This window comes from Argentina silus (genome assembly GCF_951799395.1).
Source record: "Argentina silus genome assembly, chromosome: 5".
In the NCBI taxonomy this organism is placed as follows: domain Eukaryota; kingdom Metazoa; phylum Chordata; class Actinopteri; order Argentiniformes; family Argentinidae; genus Argentina; species Argentina silus.
Genome location: NC_139659.1, coordinates 7,470,969 through 7,490,364, shown reverse-complemented (window position 1 = coordinate 7,490,364; position 19,396 = coordinate 7,470,969). Strand labels below are relative to the sequence as shown.

Below are 19,396 nucleotides of genomic sequence, written 5' to 3'. Positions count from 1 at the left end.
GTTTAGGTAGGCTATCTCAATCTCATGCTGGGATAGATGACACCATCGTGAATGAGGCTATAGTAAGTGAAGTATACGTAATTGGCAATAACAAATCAAATTTCAGTCATTTGCAAAATCACAGTGTTTTTGTTGACTGAATCAAAAATGAGCTACTGTGCTGTTAACCTTGCCTATCTCTTTTAAGAAGTGACATGTGGGATTTTGAAACATCTTTAACTGCTCTGTATATGCCTGATGCAGCTAATTTGACACGAGTCATCCATCAAGAGACCTATTCAATCAAAACACATCAGCAGGTTTCCTGAGTAAGACAAAAAGTAAAATTTCTCTTGCGTTGTAAGAAAGAAATGTTACATTTTCATGTTGACAATTGTTTTGTTTAAATAATATAATAATAAAAAATATTAAATAATAACAATTTAACCGTGTTTCTAGACCTACAAAAACTACATTTGCATTCCAAAACATGGAGAGAATATCTGGAGCCCATAGGCAACATCTAAAAGGAACCCTAAAATCAATATCATATAGCCTTCTATTTCGATAGCCTACTCGAAAATGATATCTGGCAAGACATTCTTGGCTTGACGAGGGAAAAGGCGCGCCTCATAGAGTTGCACGGAGCACACATTTCCCCTTGATCACGAGTTGAGAATGTCACGTTCCACTCCTCGCACTTCTCTTTTGCCCCTCTCCTTATTCTCCTCCACTTGGCGAGGTGCCTGCGCCCTACTTTCCAGTCAACTCCTCGGGGAGCAGCCAGCAAAGTCACAGACTGCGGGAACAGACCTTTCAAATTCATAAAATTCATAGGATTTTTCACAAATGAATGAACACAATTTTCTAGCAATTTCCTCATTATGCAAATATGCAAAATATCACATTTAGGCCAATTATGGTCCCACACAGTTCCAAATTCATCCGTTTAAACCATAATTGCAGAAACTATCAAATAATTACTGTCGCTAATTGGGAATATTTGTGACAGATACAACAAATTCTCACACGAATTATATTTTATTCAAGGAGCCACTGAATGCCACTGCACTTGTTTATCGAAGTCTAATTTAACTTACATAACGAATTGAATTGAAAGCTTGTTATCAAATTTGAACAATTCAAAAGGCTGTAGTGTGGAATGATGAAATAAATTGGTCCGAGATCCATACAATATTTTCCTGATATTCTTCCCCGGCCTCTCTATTTGCGGAAAATTATCCCCCGCTATCAATCTATGGTGTCATTCTAGATGTCATAAAAACCACAACTAATTGTCGTGAAAGATAATCAAATCTGATGACCTACATTTCCTTTTATATCGAAGTTTCATTCGCCCCAGACTCACCAGCCAGACTCACCAGAATGGATTCTAAACTGGGAACCTTGTAAATATTTCCAAATGCACTCTGGGTCTTTGCTTTCGAATTAAGAGCAGCGTTTATATTGGAAAAAGAAACAAAAGCATAAATACATACATCCCTCTACCCATTGTCATCCACCCCCTCACTTTCGTCGCTCCTTTTTACCTGAATTGGGCCGTTGCTATTCGAAGGAAGGTCATCTTTGGACACGGACATCTATTCTACCTTACCAGACACCAGCATTTATAACTGTCATGTTGGTGACCCGTTAGCGGATTATGGATGTCCCCCTCGGGCAGTGATTTGTTTAATCCGTAGAAATGGTCCTGGTGCTATGTAAACAAGCCAAGTGCGGAATGAAGGTGGCCACCCAGGCGTGGCAGGGAGGCCTATTTGTCAAAGAACCTTCATAAGATACGTGGCTGGTGTTGGAAAGGTGATGTCTCCATTTTACGCAGAGGGCACCAAGAGGCCCAAAGGGCCCACTGTATAAACTAAAAAAAGTCAAAGTCAAAAATGTTTATAGAACATTAATCCTTGGAACTAGCTAAAGCACTACACGTTATAGCGTTAAGTAAAGGACACAGAATCGAGCGCGACATATGTAACCCAAGTCTGGTCATAAGATTTCAAGTCTCAACATATTTGACCAGAGCGCACCAAACATTTTGTAACCAAACTTCTCAAAGCTTTGAGGTGAATTATGACTTGTAGTTCTAGGATATTGTATTTCAAGTCATGAGCCATTTCAATTTCCCCCATAGTCACTAAGTAAATTCTAATTGAAGAATCACTAATATATGCCGATTGAAATTCAGTCTTAATTGCTTAAGTGGTTGCCGAAGGATTGGAAATTACTCTCTTCATTCGAAGGTCAATTTATTATTTGTTAGAAATGTTTCAGATCTATTCAAATAAAATCGGCTATTTGTCACAGCTTTTCACCTTTGACTCGTGTCGCCATGTTTGGTATAGCAATTATGAATCACTTTGATACTAATATAGGAATAATTTGATGTGTAATGATTGTAATAATCGCCTTAATTGTTAAAACCAACATCACATGACTCTACTAATATTTTTTTATAGGATGTCTTAGATCAAATTGCACAGTAAGCCATGGGTTATCCTGTGTTAATCTATTTTAAGAGAAACGTAGTTTTTACTGCAATCCATACAACCCAGTTGCTTCACTGATCCTTAAACTATTTAGTATGCCCATATACACTTTGCATGCTCTATAAGTGAGGCTAATAGTTATGGATCTGATTTTTCTTGTCCTTATCGGTTGCTCCCTATTTTGGGTTTCATTTCCATGAGGTTTGAGAGGGGCTGGGCCAGTGGTCCCTCTAGTCAGTCCAATGATGTCTCAATAAAGCTACACGTCAAATATGTGATATTACTGAGTTTTTGAGGCTGTCTGAGTCTCTCTCTCTCTCTCTCTCTCTCTCTCTCTCTCTCTCTCTCTCTCTCTCTCTCTTGGGGTCGTGCAAACCCCATTCCCCTGTCCTCCTCCCCACCACCCCACCACACCTCCATCCCTCCATCCCCCGACCGAGGCGCTCGGCCCTTATGGAGAATCATTCTGGAAGTGAATAGAGATGAAGGAGGGGATATTAAGTGACTCTATATAACATCCAGGACACAATGGCGGAGTGATTGATGGCGGACAAAGTGGGAACAGCAGGACAGGGGGAACCCTTGGAGACAGCGGGCGCTGTCAACACGCGAAAAAAAAAACAGAAGAGGAGAGAAGAGGGGAAAGGGAAGAGAGAGAAAAAAACGCATCTCGGGAGGAGCATGCAGGCGCGTCCTGGCGGAGTTTGCAGTCTATTTGTATGAGTAATCAGCGGCGCCCCCCCTCTCTGTCAACCGTGTTTACTCACTGATTTTCTCAACAAGACAGCCATTGACACTGGATGGATGGGGCTAATCCAGCACAGAGAGGGACGGCTCTGCCGAGGTTACAGGTCTGAGACAGAGCACCCCCGACACACTCCCCTCACCTAATCTTCCGGCAAATATTTATCACTATCAATTTGGCTGACTCCCTGACATTAAAATACCGCGTATAGATAACCTCTTGCTGGGGAATCGATCGGGCTCTAAGCTGCCCTGCTCCCACTGCCCGTGGTGGAGGCAAACCAGAGGATATGGAAGGAGAAGGTCACTTAGTGGCGCGTAGAATACAAACGCATTGACGAAGCAGGTCATGCATGCTTCTATATTGAGATCATGAAAAGAAGCGACGGCCTGCATTTTAATTAGATTCAGATCTAGGCTACCAATAGGCCTATGTGATATATGTATATCTAATATATTATTTAGTGATTTGTTTGGTAAATAGCTTTATAGGGATTGTTACACTGTAAATGAAAACAGATGGTGGTTGATACTCAAATTAACACTTTTTTCTATTTTCTTTTTTTTTACTATCTTCGTGGCAGACCGTCAGAAATGTCTATTATGTACCTGTCATATTTCCAACTTTATTTCTTTTGAAGTGGAGAAAGGGAAAGAGAGAGGGAGAGAGAAATAGATGAGGGCGAGACGACAGAGAGAAGAGGGGAGATAGAGTGCGTGAGAGAGATAAACGGCAGCAGGTGCCAGTGTCCTCGCAGCTCCACGGGCAGATGCGCCATGTGCGCGAGCATACAGCTGATTTGCTCGTCCCCTTCCTTCCTCCCTCTTGCTAATTGACCGGCCGCGTTCATACACACATCCTCACTAATTTCACATTTGCTATTCTGACGGTAGTCGAGGCACGTCTCAAGGAATACATCCCACCCTCAGTTACCGCAGACTCCATCAACGATTTTTCAGACAAATTAGCTGCTTTGTTTGATAATCAGATCTCCGTGATTCAGTCTATAGTTCCTGCTTACCGAATATGTGCCCCACGCTTGCAAACGAGGGCGAACACACACACACACACACACACACACACACGCACACACACACACACAAACGCACACACACACACACACACACACACACACTCACACAACCTAAAGAAACTGTTAATGTTATAGTGAGAAAGTATTTATGTATTAACACAATTCTAACTGTACTAACATCTGTATAATTATAGTAAGCCAACATCACGATCTTCTGTCATGCATAGTACTCCAATTCAGGTGCTCATGCGATTACGCCATTATACATAGCCTACTTACGCTACTTTTGAACTGTCCATGGTCCTGAAATGCTTTACCTGCCCACGATTTAACAGGAGAGCAATTGCTCAGGAAGACAAAGGTCGGCCTATTACAAATGATGCAACATTATGTACGGTGATGTCAGTGATTTGTATCTAAATTTGTATTTTATCTTGGCACATGTTTCCTCGTCACCAGGCGATTGCTCTTTGCTCTTCTTTAGGCAATGATTTTGCTTTTGATAGCTCACACACGCACACACACACACACACACACACACACGCGCGCATTAGAAAAGTCCAAAGTCATCCAGTTTGCTCTAATCATTACAATTAGTCCTGAATTATCACCGGACTCTGACAGACGTTCCTTGTAACTCTCTTTTATTTCCACCCCGTGCTAATCAGCGGCTCTCATTACAAACGCTGATTAAACTGCAAATTACCCAGCAGTGGCCTCGTCCGCGCCTACCAGCGCCTCGCTCAATATCAATTAAGTCTAGCAGCCCGTCTGTAGTCTCCCAGCGCTTCCAAATGCTTGATAGTGCCACTTATTAGTTTGGAAAACTCGGAAAATACCAATAATCAACGGTCATGAAGCTATAGAGAAAAGAGCCCACGGATATGTTTTTCTCCAGGTCTGTTCGAAAAGAATAGTTGGCCTATTGCGCCCAGATTTAAGGATTTCTCCTCTTTTGTCGCTCATTTTTGCGCAACCAGGCATACAGGCCTCAGGTAATAACCACTGTCACCTCTATTGGAGTGCCCGTATGAGCACCCGCGCACGCTTCCTTTTTTTCCTCTGCGTGTCAGTGCAAAGGCTGCGGGGAAGAAAAATGTATTAGACAAGGTAATATCTTTGGATTTTTGGAGTCACTTTTCGAAATAATGAATCGTATTAACGCATGACAAATCTGAAATCTTACATCATTAGGTCGTTCCGGTAGCAGAGAGAAGAAGTATTTTTTTTCTCTCGCTTTAACCTCTTTAGCCTTGGTGGAACAGAAGTTAATGACGGCTGATTTTATTTATTTATTTCATTAGAGAGAGATCCCCTAATAAGCCTACAATTATTGTTTTCTCTCAAAACCTGTCCAACCGGTAAAAGTGGACATTGAGGCACTCTCTCATGAATCACGGATTCTTTTGGCCAGGTATAGACTAGTAGCCGATTCTAGTTGTTATTACAGTGATTACTTAGTGATTGTGACTGTTTATATCATTTGATAAATATTATCATTATGATTATTATTAGGTGTATTAGGGTTATGATCATGACCATGGTTATGAGTATTAGGCTATGTTATTGTTATTATGAGTTGTAGTATTTTAGCCGTCTACATTGTTGGGGCAGTTAGCACTGATACTTAGTTATATAATATTAGCCCTATCATAAAGCGAGCTTGCTTACTAATCAGCAATGATAGCTACATTGGAGTAGTCATACAAATTATGTGAGATGATGAATGGTGTTGCTGAAAAAAATCCACTTCCACCTGCTCAATGATCGATCTAAATCTCACTAAAATATTTTTAAAACCACTCACCTAACCTAAAAATAAAACTATATGCATGCCTGTAGGCTGCAGCATGTCCTGTTGGCATAGGCTGTTGAAATGTATCGTATTGTGTTGTATACTGTATGAATGACTATTTGAATAGCAATTGAGACTATACTGAAGGAATAGGGTGCGTGAATATATGTATTTGGGAATACAGTTATAGAGCAGTTGTTTGACTATCATCAATCTATGTTGTTTGATCAGTAGGCTTAACTTTGAAATGTTGGCCTGCCAAGAGTATCTTAAGGTACAAACGTACAGTGCATTGCAATCAAAGATTTGCTGACTTGATTTTTGTTTGTGAGGCAAGTCAAGCGGATCTTGAATGCTATAAAATTAAATAATTTTTCATAGATAACACAAATCAATACAAGACGCAGATACATAGATTCAAATGGTATTGAGTGGGCTGTCTTTGTAAGATAAACCATTTGTTTATGCTTCAACTAATAAACTAGATGTGGGACAAAGTAATAGGCCTATATGGTTGATAAAAATGGTTGAGTAGTTCAGTTCTCAAACAAAGAGACTTGAAAAACGTGATAGGTATATTAATTAATGTAAGTATATCATTACACACATTACATTGTAAAATGTAGAATAGTCTATTTAAGTTCATGCCACAAAATAGGCTATACAATTCGAGTAAAAACATATAATCGAATATCATTGACATTTTAGGCATTGCACCATGGCTGACTATGAGCGATAGTGATCTGGTGAAGTCAGACATAAAACCCCAACAACACCCTTACTATCAAAGAACAAATCGAAATCGAACAATACAATTCTACCATTAGTTCACTTGCAACTTCAAGGCAACGTAAATGAGCAACACTCACTGTGGTCAATACCACTTCACTCCACACACACCTCTGAAGACACTGAATGGATTATAGCCTTCATATGGAAATCGTGATCAAAACGTGTCCCTTCTAATCTTGTTGTTAAGGCTACATAACGTTTAGGCCTAGTGTTCTTATTTATTGGAAATTAATAAGACCTTAGAAATCCTTCATGATGGAAGAAAACCCTGTCTTCCCTCTCAATGGAACATTTTCTTGTATGTCATTTCGTCAATGAATCTCTGACATTATAAAACGTATCCTACAAGCTCATTCACTGTAGGTTAAGGCTGCATCCAATTCTGCAAGGGGGCCACTGCAGGTTTAAATCCTTTTTGACCACTGTTCATTATTTCTGGTGCATTGCGCAAGCGCAGTCTGTCACGATCAGGAAGGAATTCTTGAGTTTGCGCAGCAGGGTAGCAACGGCTTTGCAATATTTTAGTAAATTAGATAGCTATTGGTTGTTCCAATATTATCAGTTATCATGGCGGATCCAAGAATAAGGCAGATTAAAATCAAAACTGGTGTTGTCAAGCGGTAGGTAGAGTTTTTTTTAATTCATACGATAGCATGCTAACTAAGCTAACATACATTTAGCATGACATGAGCCTTTGTGTCGCTTGTATCGCTCGTTCACGAGTAGTGGGTTAAAGAACAAGTCTCGTCACGAAAAAAATGACCTGTATTTAGGTTGCCACTTGTTTTCATGTGACAGTATTTTTCACATTTCATTCTGCACTGTGAACTATTTGATTTGTGTAAGTCCTATACTGGCAAACTAGCCGTAGCCTAACATAGCAAGTCATGTCATCCTCGTCGTTATGTATGTTGGGATCTGACTAATCCCTGGAACGAAATCGTCCTATGTAACGTCTTGAAATAGACATAATGTCATATTAGGTGTATGATGTATCTTTCATATACACATTCCTTACTGATCTGAAGTTTCGAAAAGAAAATACATGTCATTTATGAACAATAAACTTTGTTTTGGTCATGTTGACCAACGTTTATTAACTGGAACTACATTCCATTCCAGCATTTAGGCTGACCCGTGTTTAATAGTGTTGTTTGTAGCTAGCTAGCTAAGCTAGTGAGATGCTATTCATTAATGTTGTTAGCGCTTCCTGACATAAATTCGTGCATGCGTGCGTCTGTCATTTGTATTCTGTTTATCAAACATAAGCAAACATTAACATCAAATATGTATAATATTCTAGTATACTACTGGTCCTGACCATTCTAGCTAACATCAGCTAGATATAGCTAGCTAGCCCTTTGAACAAACAGCAGTGGCTACATGCTAGCTAGCTGGCCTTGCTAGGAGGATTGTTTTCTGTATTGTCATTCCTGCCTTTGGTTTTGGTGTAAGCTACAATGAGTTAACTCGTGCATTCCATATTGCGGTAAATGGGGTGCATGGACGGGGATGACATGACACATTACTTTTAATTGGTTTGGATAACTGCATGCACTGCATTCTGAAGCGTTGCACCTATCAGGAGTCTGCTATAGATGGAGTGGGTTGGAGCAAAAATGTTCGACATTATCAAGGCAACTGCTTTTAGGTGATTGACATGTAAAATGTATTCCATGGGAGGCTGTTCCCTCCATTGAGAGTCCAACATATACAGTTCAACATATGTGCAGGTGAACATTCTTTAGCAGTGATGTTAAGGTTGAATCACTCTTGGATTTCTTATCTAAGCTTTCCTTTCCGGTTTGGTCTGACCTGTAACTAGGAATGTAAGCCTGGATGGGATATCTTTGTTATTTATTCTTTTAATAGAAGGGAAAGAAGAATGTTGCTGCATTCATGTGAACATGCATGATAGCTATGTAATAGGTTCTTTAGGTAACAGTTCATAAAATTGGATATCGTAATGGGAAAATGTACCTAACTGTAAAAGAGAAGTAGGCCTGTGGATGTTTCTCTCTCAACATTCCCCTGGTCCACCTCTCTCATTGGCCTTTGTGTAATGCTGTATCGATTGTGTTTTGATTAAGGTCAGATTACTAACTGGCTCCCTGATTAGAGTGGGTAATGGTGGTGGCTGGTTGAATATCCCTCATAGGATGATGTCACAGAGAAGGTGGTTAATGCAGTGGAAAAACTCAGGCCGAGTGTAATGATAGTGATGCTTTATCAACTGGTTGAAAGACCTAGATTGAGATGTCTTAATTCTTATTCTTTCCTATTCGCCCCATTTAGAATAGGTCTAATTCATTAGATTTTTAGGGATTTAATATGCCTTCAATCAATTAATCAATCGAATGTATTTGTATAGCACTTTTTACAATGACAATTGTCTCACATTGCGTTACAACAAGAACAATATAAACAATAAATACGATACAAACAATATGAATTAACACCCAACCATAGACCCCCAAAAAGCAAGCCAAGCATACTAAACAAGGGGCTATCCATTACCATTTGGCTTACCTGGCCAATAGCATGACTTGACTGTACTGTACTGCTCTGGACCCTTCAGCCCTCAGTTCAGAGTCATATGAAACAGACTGTCATGTGCTCTCTGTCTCTTTATCTTGTGTACCTCTCTTTGTTGGTCGTCCCTCCCTCTTCCTGTGTCTCCCCCTGCCCCCTCTTCTCCCCTTCTCTGTCTCTGTTTTTAGAGAGCACAGAAGAACCTGCCTGCTCTCCCAGTCAGGCCTCTTTCTAGTGGCTTTGCACATTCCAGTCAGTGCCTCTCTGCCCTAGCGAGGCGGATGCCCTTAATAAAATGACAACAGTAATTTGCCTTTGTCATTCGGGCCCTGGCACAGGCTGCGTCGTGGCTCAAAAATACAGTGCTAGAGGAGGCGGCCGAATGTGTGTGTCGGCTGGCTCTAATTCCCTTTTTTTTCTATTTTCCAGAGAGATGCCTTTTCCATTAAGCCCAGGGTGGCAGGTCTATTTAAAACCAGCCACGACCCCACCCCTCATTCACACACCTCCTAGTCTGAGAGAAATAAGAAATTAACATCAGTACTGGAGGGGGGAATGGACATTTTGTTATTAGACTGTCCTTCAGTTTTATTCAAATTATTGCAAACCCCCTCCTCGCTACCTTCTATTCCTCTAAACAATCTCAGCGGTGACATCACTCATTCTATGTAAAGCCTGAGAGAGGAAGGAGGGCGCGGCGATTGCATATGGTGCCCGTTTAAAAGCGCCTTGATGGAATGCATTAAAATGAGCAGTAATTGACGTAAAATATGACAGAGTGCTGTTGGCTTCCTCGGCTAAGCAAGGCACTGTGCAACACTGAGGGAAGGGTCTCTGGTAATGTGGCTGATTAATGAAGGATCACTCACTCACACGCACGCAGCTGATTTTATGAAAAATGAATTTTGTGTCGTCGTCCCGACAAGCAAGCGCAGCCGGAAAAAGACTATTAGTCGGGAATCATTATCAATAGCGATATTTTCAAACTCCATTATGCCAATCAGGGTCGGAATTTATTTAATAGATTTAGTTCCATTTGGCCCGTAATTGATAAATAATCAAAATTTATCAATGTACTCGAGCCCATTTTCACTAACAATCAAGGAAAAGTGGCCCATTTACCACCTGACTTGGTCCAAATTAGGGACTAAATTGATGATCAATTAATCCTAGAAAGGGCTAGGTGTGTGTGTGTGTGTGTGTGTGTGTGTGTGTGTGTGTGTGTGTGTGTGTGTGTGTGTGTGTGTGTGTGTGTGTGTGTGTGTGTGTGTGTGTGTGTGTGTGTGTGTGTGTGTGTGTGTTCTGTCGGAGAGGAGGCTAAAAGTGGCAGATAAATGGAGATAGGAGTCAGATGAGCGTGGTGATCAGGCAGGGGCTGAAGACGCTGTACATCCACAGCTAACGAACACACAGACAGACCTCAGATTTATTCCGGCAGTAACACGCCTGAAAAATGGCCTTGTTAGTTGATCGAAAACACATATTATAATGGCAGGAGAGGTTATTAATTAATTAATTTATCTTTATTTCACAGATGAGTTGATTTAGAACACATTCTACTTACCTCTATTTTAAAGAGGCCTAATTGAGAACACATTCTATTATACGACCGGGGGAGTATTGCAGTGAAGTGGTTAGGGTCTTGGTTAGAGCCAATTTTGAAGCTGATGAGGATGGTTAAGCAGTCATGATTAATATGAGAGGTCAGATTGGAAAAGCAGTGAACAGAGATCAGAGGGCTTGGTTAAGTTTTCCTCAGAGATGATGCTTTTCTGTCTTTCTCTTTTTGTCAACAAAATTTCAAGATGACTTCTTACTCTTTCTTCTTTGCTGGTTGAACTAGCCGTTGAATTTTCGTTCTTTTCTTGTCTTCTGCAGGCTGGCGAAGGATGAAGGTATGTACATTAAGGAGGCCAAGCAACAGGAGGAGAAGATTGAGCGCCTGAAAGCAGAGGCAGGAGACGAATATGTCATTAAGAAACAGGTAGGTGAAATGAGAGGGGTGAAAAATATGTATTCCAAGGGAAGGATGCCTTTTTATGCCTAATGCTTAAGCTGTCCTCAAATGAAGGAGGTGGACACTGACATCTCATTAAAAAAAGTTACAAAAGATTTTGCCACTGGTGGTGATCTTGAGCCAAAAAGGGTTGCCTAAATAGTCCAAAATAATGTCCAGAAATAACCTAATTGGACAGATTGGACCTCCCCATGTACATGAGCATCATCCTATTTTGTCAAAGTTTATTAGCCTAAAACTAACGATTGTCTGGTTTAATGAGGCAATAAATTGATTAATATTATGAGTATGATAACCATAGTCAACTAAGACAAAAATCTGAATAAAAATGTTTGAACTTCCATATTGTACCTTTAACTCAACTCAAATGTTTTTCTTTATGAATATATTATCTCTTACTTTCATTAAAAAAGTGAGAGCTTTTTCCTTTCCAGTGTACTTTAACAAGCCACTGATAATTTTTATTTATTTATTTATTTTTTCTCAGAGAGAGAATTTTACAGTACAGATAATGTGTGGAGCCCTGCTACATTCATAATGAGGTCAGTCCAGGATGATTATGAAGAATTAGGTTTTGAGGGGAATCATTAGTGATTTTGTAATTTGCCCATGAGGATTTAATGACATTATGTAACTTTCTGTGGAGTTTGATAATTACTGACACATGCTGGTAATTTAGTGCCGCTAACAAATCGCTGGCCCATATCTCTCTTTCTTTCTCTCTCCCTCCCTCCCCCTCTGTATCTCTCTCACTCTTTCCATCTTTGTGTCCATTGACAGGACAATGAGAGGGTCAAGAAGATAACTCCCCATAGTGGTGTTACTCGCCTGTCTGCTACGCCTCACCGTTGTTTTATTTGTATAAGGCCTCTTCTCTTCTCTTGAATATACATTTAGAAGGGATATTACAGCTCTTGTAGAACATGCAATTTCTTCTCTTTTACGTATGTTTGTTATCTTAATAACGAGTGAACTGTTGGTTGAAGTAACAACAGAGTAGCCGGGTAGCAGCGTTGGTTGTTCTCCCCAGAGCAGTTCTATTTTTCTGGTTGGCTCATTGGTTTGTTTGTTCATTCAGAGATGAGTGGGCCAGGATGGTGAGGAGGGTAGGCTGATGTTAAATTGTGGGATTGGGAGGCCAGATGGATTATGGTTGGAGATGAGAGGTTGGAGGCAGGATGGATTAGAGGTTTTTATTTTAATGGAATCAATACGCTCTAAGTGTCATCTTTATCCTGTGCTGATGGGATCATTCCACTGCTCTGGGAGGGCACAGTGACCTTTCTCTGGTTTTACCACCTCTCTACTCAGTCTGGCTCACCTTGTGAGTTTTTAGGTGTGTGTGTGTGTGTGTGTGTGTGTGTGTGTGTGTGTGTGTGTGTGTGTGTGTGTGTGTGTGTGTGTGTGTGTGTGTGTGTGTGTGTGTGTGTGTGTGTGTGTGTGTGTGTGTGTGTGTGTGTGTGTGTGTGTGTGTGTGTGTGTGTGTGTGTGTGTGTCTTTGCATGTTATATGTGTATGTGTGCATCTCTCCACCTCACTGCTGGAATCGTTAAGGAAGAGTCTGTTGTGAGTTAGGTGTGTCTGACAGTGTTAGCTGAGTCCTCTCCGCTCTTTAGGGTGCCAGTCAGGGGAATTCCACATTTGCTCTGCCTGTGAGAGCGACCCAGGCTTTAACATAGTTTCACTCCAGGCGTAGTAATACCTCTCTACGCTTGATCACCATACCTCCTGCTCTGGGCCTTTCCACTCCGCCCAGGTGTGCAGTCAGAGTGAAGAGGTCCCCCGCTGCCCAACTCCCTGCCCGATCAATAACTCAATAACATTTTTCACGCAGCAAGCTTGTTGTGAGATGTTAACCATAGCACAGCATATGTGGGATACCCAGCACATATTGCCAGGAACTGCACATAACTCATACTAAATTCTGAAACGCGGTTGACCTGTACTGAAAAGCTCGCTGAGAGAAACAATATGGACTGGTTTCCCAGACCTAGATTAAGTTTACTGCCAGACTAAAAAGCATTTTACAGGTGATTTTGTCCAGGATTTGGCTGGAGCAGTTTCCTGGACCCAGATTGAGCCTAATCCTGACCTGGACTAGAAAGCACTGTCAATGGAGATTCTAATTTGAACATCGTCTTAAATTCAGGAAAATGCCCGGGAAACAAGCCCTTGACGACATTTTATCTATGTTTTGAATACAGGATTGTAACCTACAGTGCCCTGCGTAAGTAATGGGACAGTAAAGCATTTTTCTTCTTTTGGCTCTCCAAAAGTTTGGATTTTAAATCAAACAATTACTATGAGGTTAAAGTATCAATTGTCAGCTTTTATTTGTTAAGGGTCTTTTTTAACATGTTGGTTTCACCATTCAGAAACACTTTTTATACATTGTTCTCTCTTTTTTCAGGGCGCCTAAAGTAATGGGAAAGATTAATATAATGTCCAAATTAAGCACTCAGGCTTAGTATTTGGTCGACAATCCTTTGCATGCAATAACTGCCTGAAGGCTGCGACCCATTGACCCCACCAGACTCTAGGTAACTTCTCTGGTGATGCTCTGCCAGGCCTGTATTGCAGCCATCTTCAGTCAAGATCTTGACTGAAGTTCTTGACTGAAGAACTGAAGAACTCCCTAGTTGCTATGGCAGTATGTTTTGGGTCATTGTCTTGCTGATAAAGTGCCATCTACTGAATTTAGAGGCATTTGCTTGTACTCGAGCAGATGTTTCACTGTTTACACTTCAGAATACATTCTGCTACTGCCATCAGCAGTTACATCATCAATTAAGACAAGTTAGCCAGTTCTAGTGGCAGCTTTACATGCATTAACACTAACGTTAATACCAACCTAACATTAACACCCCCTCCACCATGTTTCACAGATGAGGTGGTATGCTGTAAATCTTGGGCAGATCCTTTTTTCTCCAAACTTTCCTTTTGCAATCACTCTGGTACATGATCATTTTAGTCTTTTCTCTCCACAAGACCTTTTTCCAGACCTCTGCAGGCTTTTTTTTTTTTTTTTTTTTTAGCAAACTAGCCTGACCATCCTTTTTGCAGAGCTCACCTTTTTGCTGAGCTCACTAGTGTCTTTTTAATGATGTTTCAAACTGACTAACCAGAAACCCCTGTCAAGCCAATTGTCCCATTAATAACAGTAATTGTTTGATTTCAAATCTAAACTTTTGGAGTATAGAGCCAAAAGAAGAAAACATGCTTCACTGTCCCATTACGTACACAGTGCACTGTATATTTCTAAGCAGGCCTAGTAAGTTATTAAGGTGGTGTTGACCTCTGAATTTGTAAATGGCTCTATGGAACTGAACTTTGCTGGTGATGATGATGATGATGATTGATGCAGACGATGGTAACACTCTCTCTCTGTGTATGGTTGCAGCTGGAGGTATTGGCGGAGTCCAAGATGATGGTCCCAGAATGTCACCGGCGCCTGGCCATTGCACATGCAGACCTTCTCCAGATACTAGTAAACACATGCCTCACTGTACTCGCCAGTTGTTTACTAACAATGCTCTGGTTACATTAGTACATTGCATACACGCATCTTCCAAGGGCTGGGTGGACGACTCCTCAATTGACTGCATACCTCTGGATCACATGCTAAATGTTAGGAGTAGATTTATATTAATAGGACTATCGTTAATAGGACATAATCATGCTTTGAGATGTGGTTAAACCCCCTGTTACAGTCTGGCTGCCTGCCAATCAGCTATGTATGTCTGTCCGTAGTGACACACTCTCAAAAGACTGATGTAGGAAGTAAGAGGGGGGGAAAGGCTCACACGCATGAATGTCTCAGGGTCCTCACAATTAACACAGAGCCCAAGTCAGGCAGCTGTCACCTTTCTGAGATACACGTCCTCATCCCATTCCCATCGCCCACCTCTCCCCTTTGACCGTCCACACACACACACAGACACACTAAACACATGCACCCAACCCTTACGCAGACATGCATACAGTACTTCTTCACACACATACACACACACACACTCTCTCTTTCACATGCATGCCGGCTCATCACAGTTCGTTAGCAGTGCTGTCACTGCGGTGGCCACCATAGTAACTCACCAGCCCTCGATTAGCACATATATTACACAGACAGACCCACATGATCGCTCCTCTGCATTGAGTTTAAACATTCCTGCTGTCGTTGGTGAAACTGCATCTCCTACAGTGATTGTTAATGTAAATGTTCATTTGATTGAAATGGGCTGGGTGAGGAAAAGGGATTTTGTATTACAGTTGGGTGGATATTTGATTTAGATGTGTACTGAACATGCAGGTGGAATTGACCTGTTTTTTTCTTGATTGCAGGAATATTACTGATATCAGTATGAGACAATACCTCATATTTTTGCCAACAGAATATGCTTTTAATTTTAAAGGTACTCAGTCACCCATAATACATAGATTATTCAAACTAAAATATGTGTGTTTCTGTGTCATTTTTAGGAAACTGAAGAAGACTTGGCTGAATCAGAGGAGTACAAAGAGGCCAGAACCATGCTGGACTCAGTGAACCTTGAAGGATAAAGTTCTCACACTGAAATGCACTACTTGCTTAAATGTCCATTCCATTCGCATTGGCTTGTTTGGAAGCATAGATGCAAACTGAATCATTCACAGCATTTTTTCTCTTTTTATTTCCATTTAATTCTACATTTCAGAACGATGTGCCACCTGATCTTAACACACATTAAGATGTGTGTACAATCTCAAAAGCATGAAATAAACATTCTTTTTTTCTTTACAATCGGAGTTTGTTAGTTTCTTTGACAGCTGCAAAGTGTACTTTATCTGCATTGTTTACCTTTGGTCTGGGAGTCACTGGTTTAGAACGACAACTCAAGTGTTATGCTTCTGTTTTTACAACTCAAATCACATCATTGGCACAGTCCATTGTGCATATCCACATTTTTAGAATAATGTAGTTGCATTATGTTCTATAACATTCAACCACAGGCAGAAACTGGGCCAATGAGTTACGATGCAATCTCTTGACATTTCACATATTTGGGTTTGACTAGAATATTGGGTTTGATTTGAAATGGTCACAGAGAATTCTGGAAGGGTTTCACCATACTGTGGTATGGAGTAAAGACTGCACCTGAGTCCCCCGACATCCATCTGGGAACTGCTTTATACTGTAGTTTACAATAGTTTAATTTACTAATTGAATAGTTTAAATTTGAGATGACAGCAATAGTAAAACAAAACAAAAGAAGGGATCAGCTCATTATGCAGGAGAGGCGAAGAAACCCAAATGGATGTGACAATGGGACAGGAGCATCTCTGCCTACGCCATAATCTCGGAAGCCTGTGTGTGTGTGTGTGTGTGTGAGAGAGAGAGAGAGAGAGAGAGAGTATGTGTTAAGCAGGGGTTGGAGAGAAATATGGTCTTGGTTCTATCATGAAGCCTCAGGGGTAAGAATGAGGACCACCAACCTCCTGGTCAATGTCTATGCAGCAATGTGCCATAAACGCTGCCATCAATAACTGAATAATAATATATATGCCATTTAGCTCACGCTTTTATCCAAAGCGACTTACATTGCAGTGAGTGCATACATTTCAGTATATATGATTTTTGTTGGCCTACCTGGAATGTTGTTTAGGCCCAACGAGCCAAGATTAAATGGTGTTCAATCGACAAATAAGTCATCGTAATTTCCAAGGGAATGAGGGAAGTTATTTCAACAGACTATAAATAAAGGCTTATGCGTTATTGTTTGCTGATAATGTTGTGCCATAGCCTATTTAAATTATGTCTGAGGAACAGCGTGACAAATATCTCATGTTAGGCCATAGCCTATTGTGATCAGTTTGAGCCTAATAATATCATTGCATTTTGGTAATCTCCATAAATCAGTTTTAGGTAGGTGGGCTGCGGCCTGTTATTTTACTTATGTTCAATCATGTAGCCTACACTTAGTGGCGTTATGATATTATATATGTTTTTTTAAAACCCTCACTGACCAGACAAATTAAGGTTACATTTGGCTTGATCCTTATTTTACAGATTTCGATAATTATCGGGATCACCCCGAAGTCTCATTACTGCCCTAATGAGGCGCCGCTACTCCGTGACATCCAACCGCTCCATCTCGTTAAGGAAATCGCTCTTCAATGCTGATTATTTTATTTGGAACCATAATTATATTTCTTTCGGATAAATCACGGTCTAATCGAGTCCACACAGAGGGCAGTGGTGCTAATTGAGGCATGAGATGCGGCGGCGGGCGCTACCTGGATGTGTGGCCGAAGGACGCGGCGACGCACCTGATGGATGTAGCGCACACGCTTTGGCGCGCTGCACACCACGCATCTCGCCTCTCCTCTCCCCAGAGCTCAAACACAACAACTTATTACTTCTAATTCCCCGACTGTCACCAAATCACCTGCACGAAACAAGAATCTAATTTGTTAAACTGGCATTTCTGCAGATGGAAGATCGATTTTCTCTTTAGAATTCTCTAATTGAGTGAATACAGACGCCCGACGAAATTCAGCCGTGGACTTTGAGGGGGGTGGGGGGGGGGGAAGTCAACAAAAATCATCCATGTATTGGCCTATTTCTCCACGCCATGGCCCGAGAAAATAATGCACACGGGAGATTGAAGGGCACACGATGATGACGGTCAAAGGCAAGGAATCTCTATGTAACTCTTGAATGAATACCCAAGGCAAGGCCCCCCGTGGAAAGAAGTGCACTGGAAATCTCCAGCTCCAATACTGCGTATAGAATTACATTTGTTTTTCTTGTGCTTTTATTAAAAGTCACTCCTCATCTCCAGAGCGCGTGAAAATGTCTACTTTCCACTCAGATGCGCCGCATTAACTTGCTGGTGGCGAATTTGTTTGTTTGTCTATTTTTATTTATACGCTGGGTAAGATTGATGTGGGCTTGTTATCGGGATCTCTCTGCCTGAGAGAGATGCGACTGTGCTTTGGTCCTTGTTTACCCTAATTACAGCCTTTTCAATTCAGTGAAACGAGGACCTTCATCTGACACACACAAACACAAAAACACACACACACACACGCACACACAGATTGTTTGATTTCTTCACTTTTGTTTGGAATATAAACAGTGCTCACAGAGAACCAGTATTCTTCAAAGCACATAAATAATAATATTAATAATAATAATAATAATAATAATAATAATAATAATAATAATAATAATAACGATAATAATGCTAATGATAATAATAAAAATAATAAAAATAATTATTATTATTATTATAGTATTATGATAATACATTATTAAATTGCAGTACATTGACTGTATTTGTCCAAGATTAAATAGATATACACTACTGAAAGTGACTCGTAGTAAACGTAACAATTCCATGAAAAAAATGTTTCTGGCAGATTTAGATCCATTAATGATCCATTATGCCTATTATTATTATTATTATTATTATTATTATTATGGTTATTATTGTTATTATTATTATCACCAGTCCTATTACTATTATCATCATACATGTTGTTATTATTATTATTATTATTATTATTATTATTATTAGTAGTAGTAGTAGTAGTAGTGGTAGTAGTAGTAGTAGTAGTAGTCATAGTAGAAGTATTATTGGGCCCATTATTATCATGTGTGTTGTTGTTGTTATTGTTATTGTTATTAATAATAATGATAACAATAATAGTGAGATATATATGTTTATTATTATTATTATTATTATTATTATTATTATTATTATTATTATTATTATTATCATCCCATATAGCATACTTGGGGCAATGCACATGGTACTTGCACCCTTTCGAGGAGTGTAGAATAGTAAAACTGAGGACGTTTTGTTGCGCCAACGGTTACCTTTCTGCCCTCAAATTAATTTAATGCAATGTTTTATTTTACTCCACGTTTCTCAAATAAAGCTTGAAATCCTTGCATGCTTAGTTCTACAGCAGGTATTGACATTGATAGATTAAATCTATAGGTATTGTACGAGGTAAA

At 40.2% G+C, this 19,396-nt stretch overlaps 1 protein-coding gene across 1 annotated transcript; it reads left to right on the top strand.

The window, feature by feature from the left end:
- Window positions 1–7,310: 7,310 nt before the first annotated feature.
- Window positions 7,311–16,174, top strand: tbca (tubulin cofactor a). The gene is made up of 4 exons (XM_083670911.1): window positions 7,311–7,468; window positions 11,259–11,364; window positions 14,798–14,884; window positions 15,874–16,174. Exons 1-4 carry the CDS (start codon window positions 7,416–7,418, stop codon window positions 15,952–15,954), a joined length of 327 nt encoding a protein of 108 aa, XP_083527037.1. The 5' UTR covers window positions 7,311–7,415; the 3' UTR covers window positions 15,955–16,174.
- The last annotated feature ends 3,222 nt before the right edge of the window (window positions 16,175–19,396 follow it).

Coding starts and splice junctions, on each gene's coding strand:
- tbca (XM_083670911.1), top strand. CDS start 7,416: ATGGCGGATCCAAGAATAAGGCAGATTAAAATCAAAACTGGTGTTGTC. Junction 7,469..11,258: donor AAAACTGGTGTTGTCAAGCG/GTAGGTAGAGTT, acceptor TGTCTTCTGCAG/GCTGGCGAAGGATGAAGGTA. Junction 14,885..15,873: donor CAGACCTTCTCCAGATACTA/GTAAACACATGC, acceptor TGTCATTTTTAG/GAAACTGAAGAAGACTTGGC.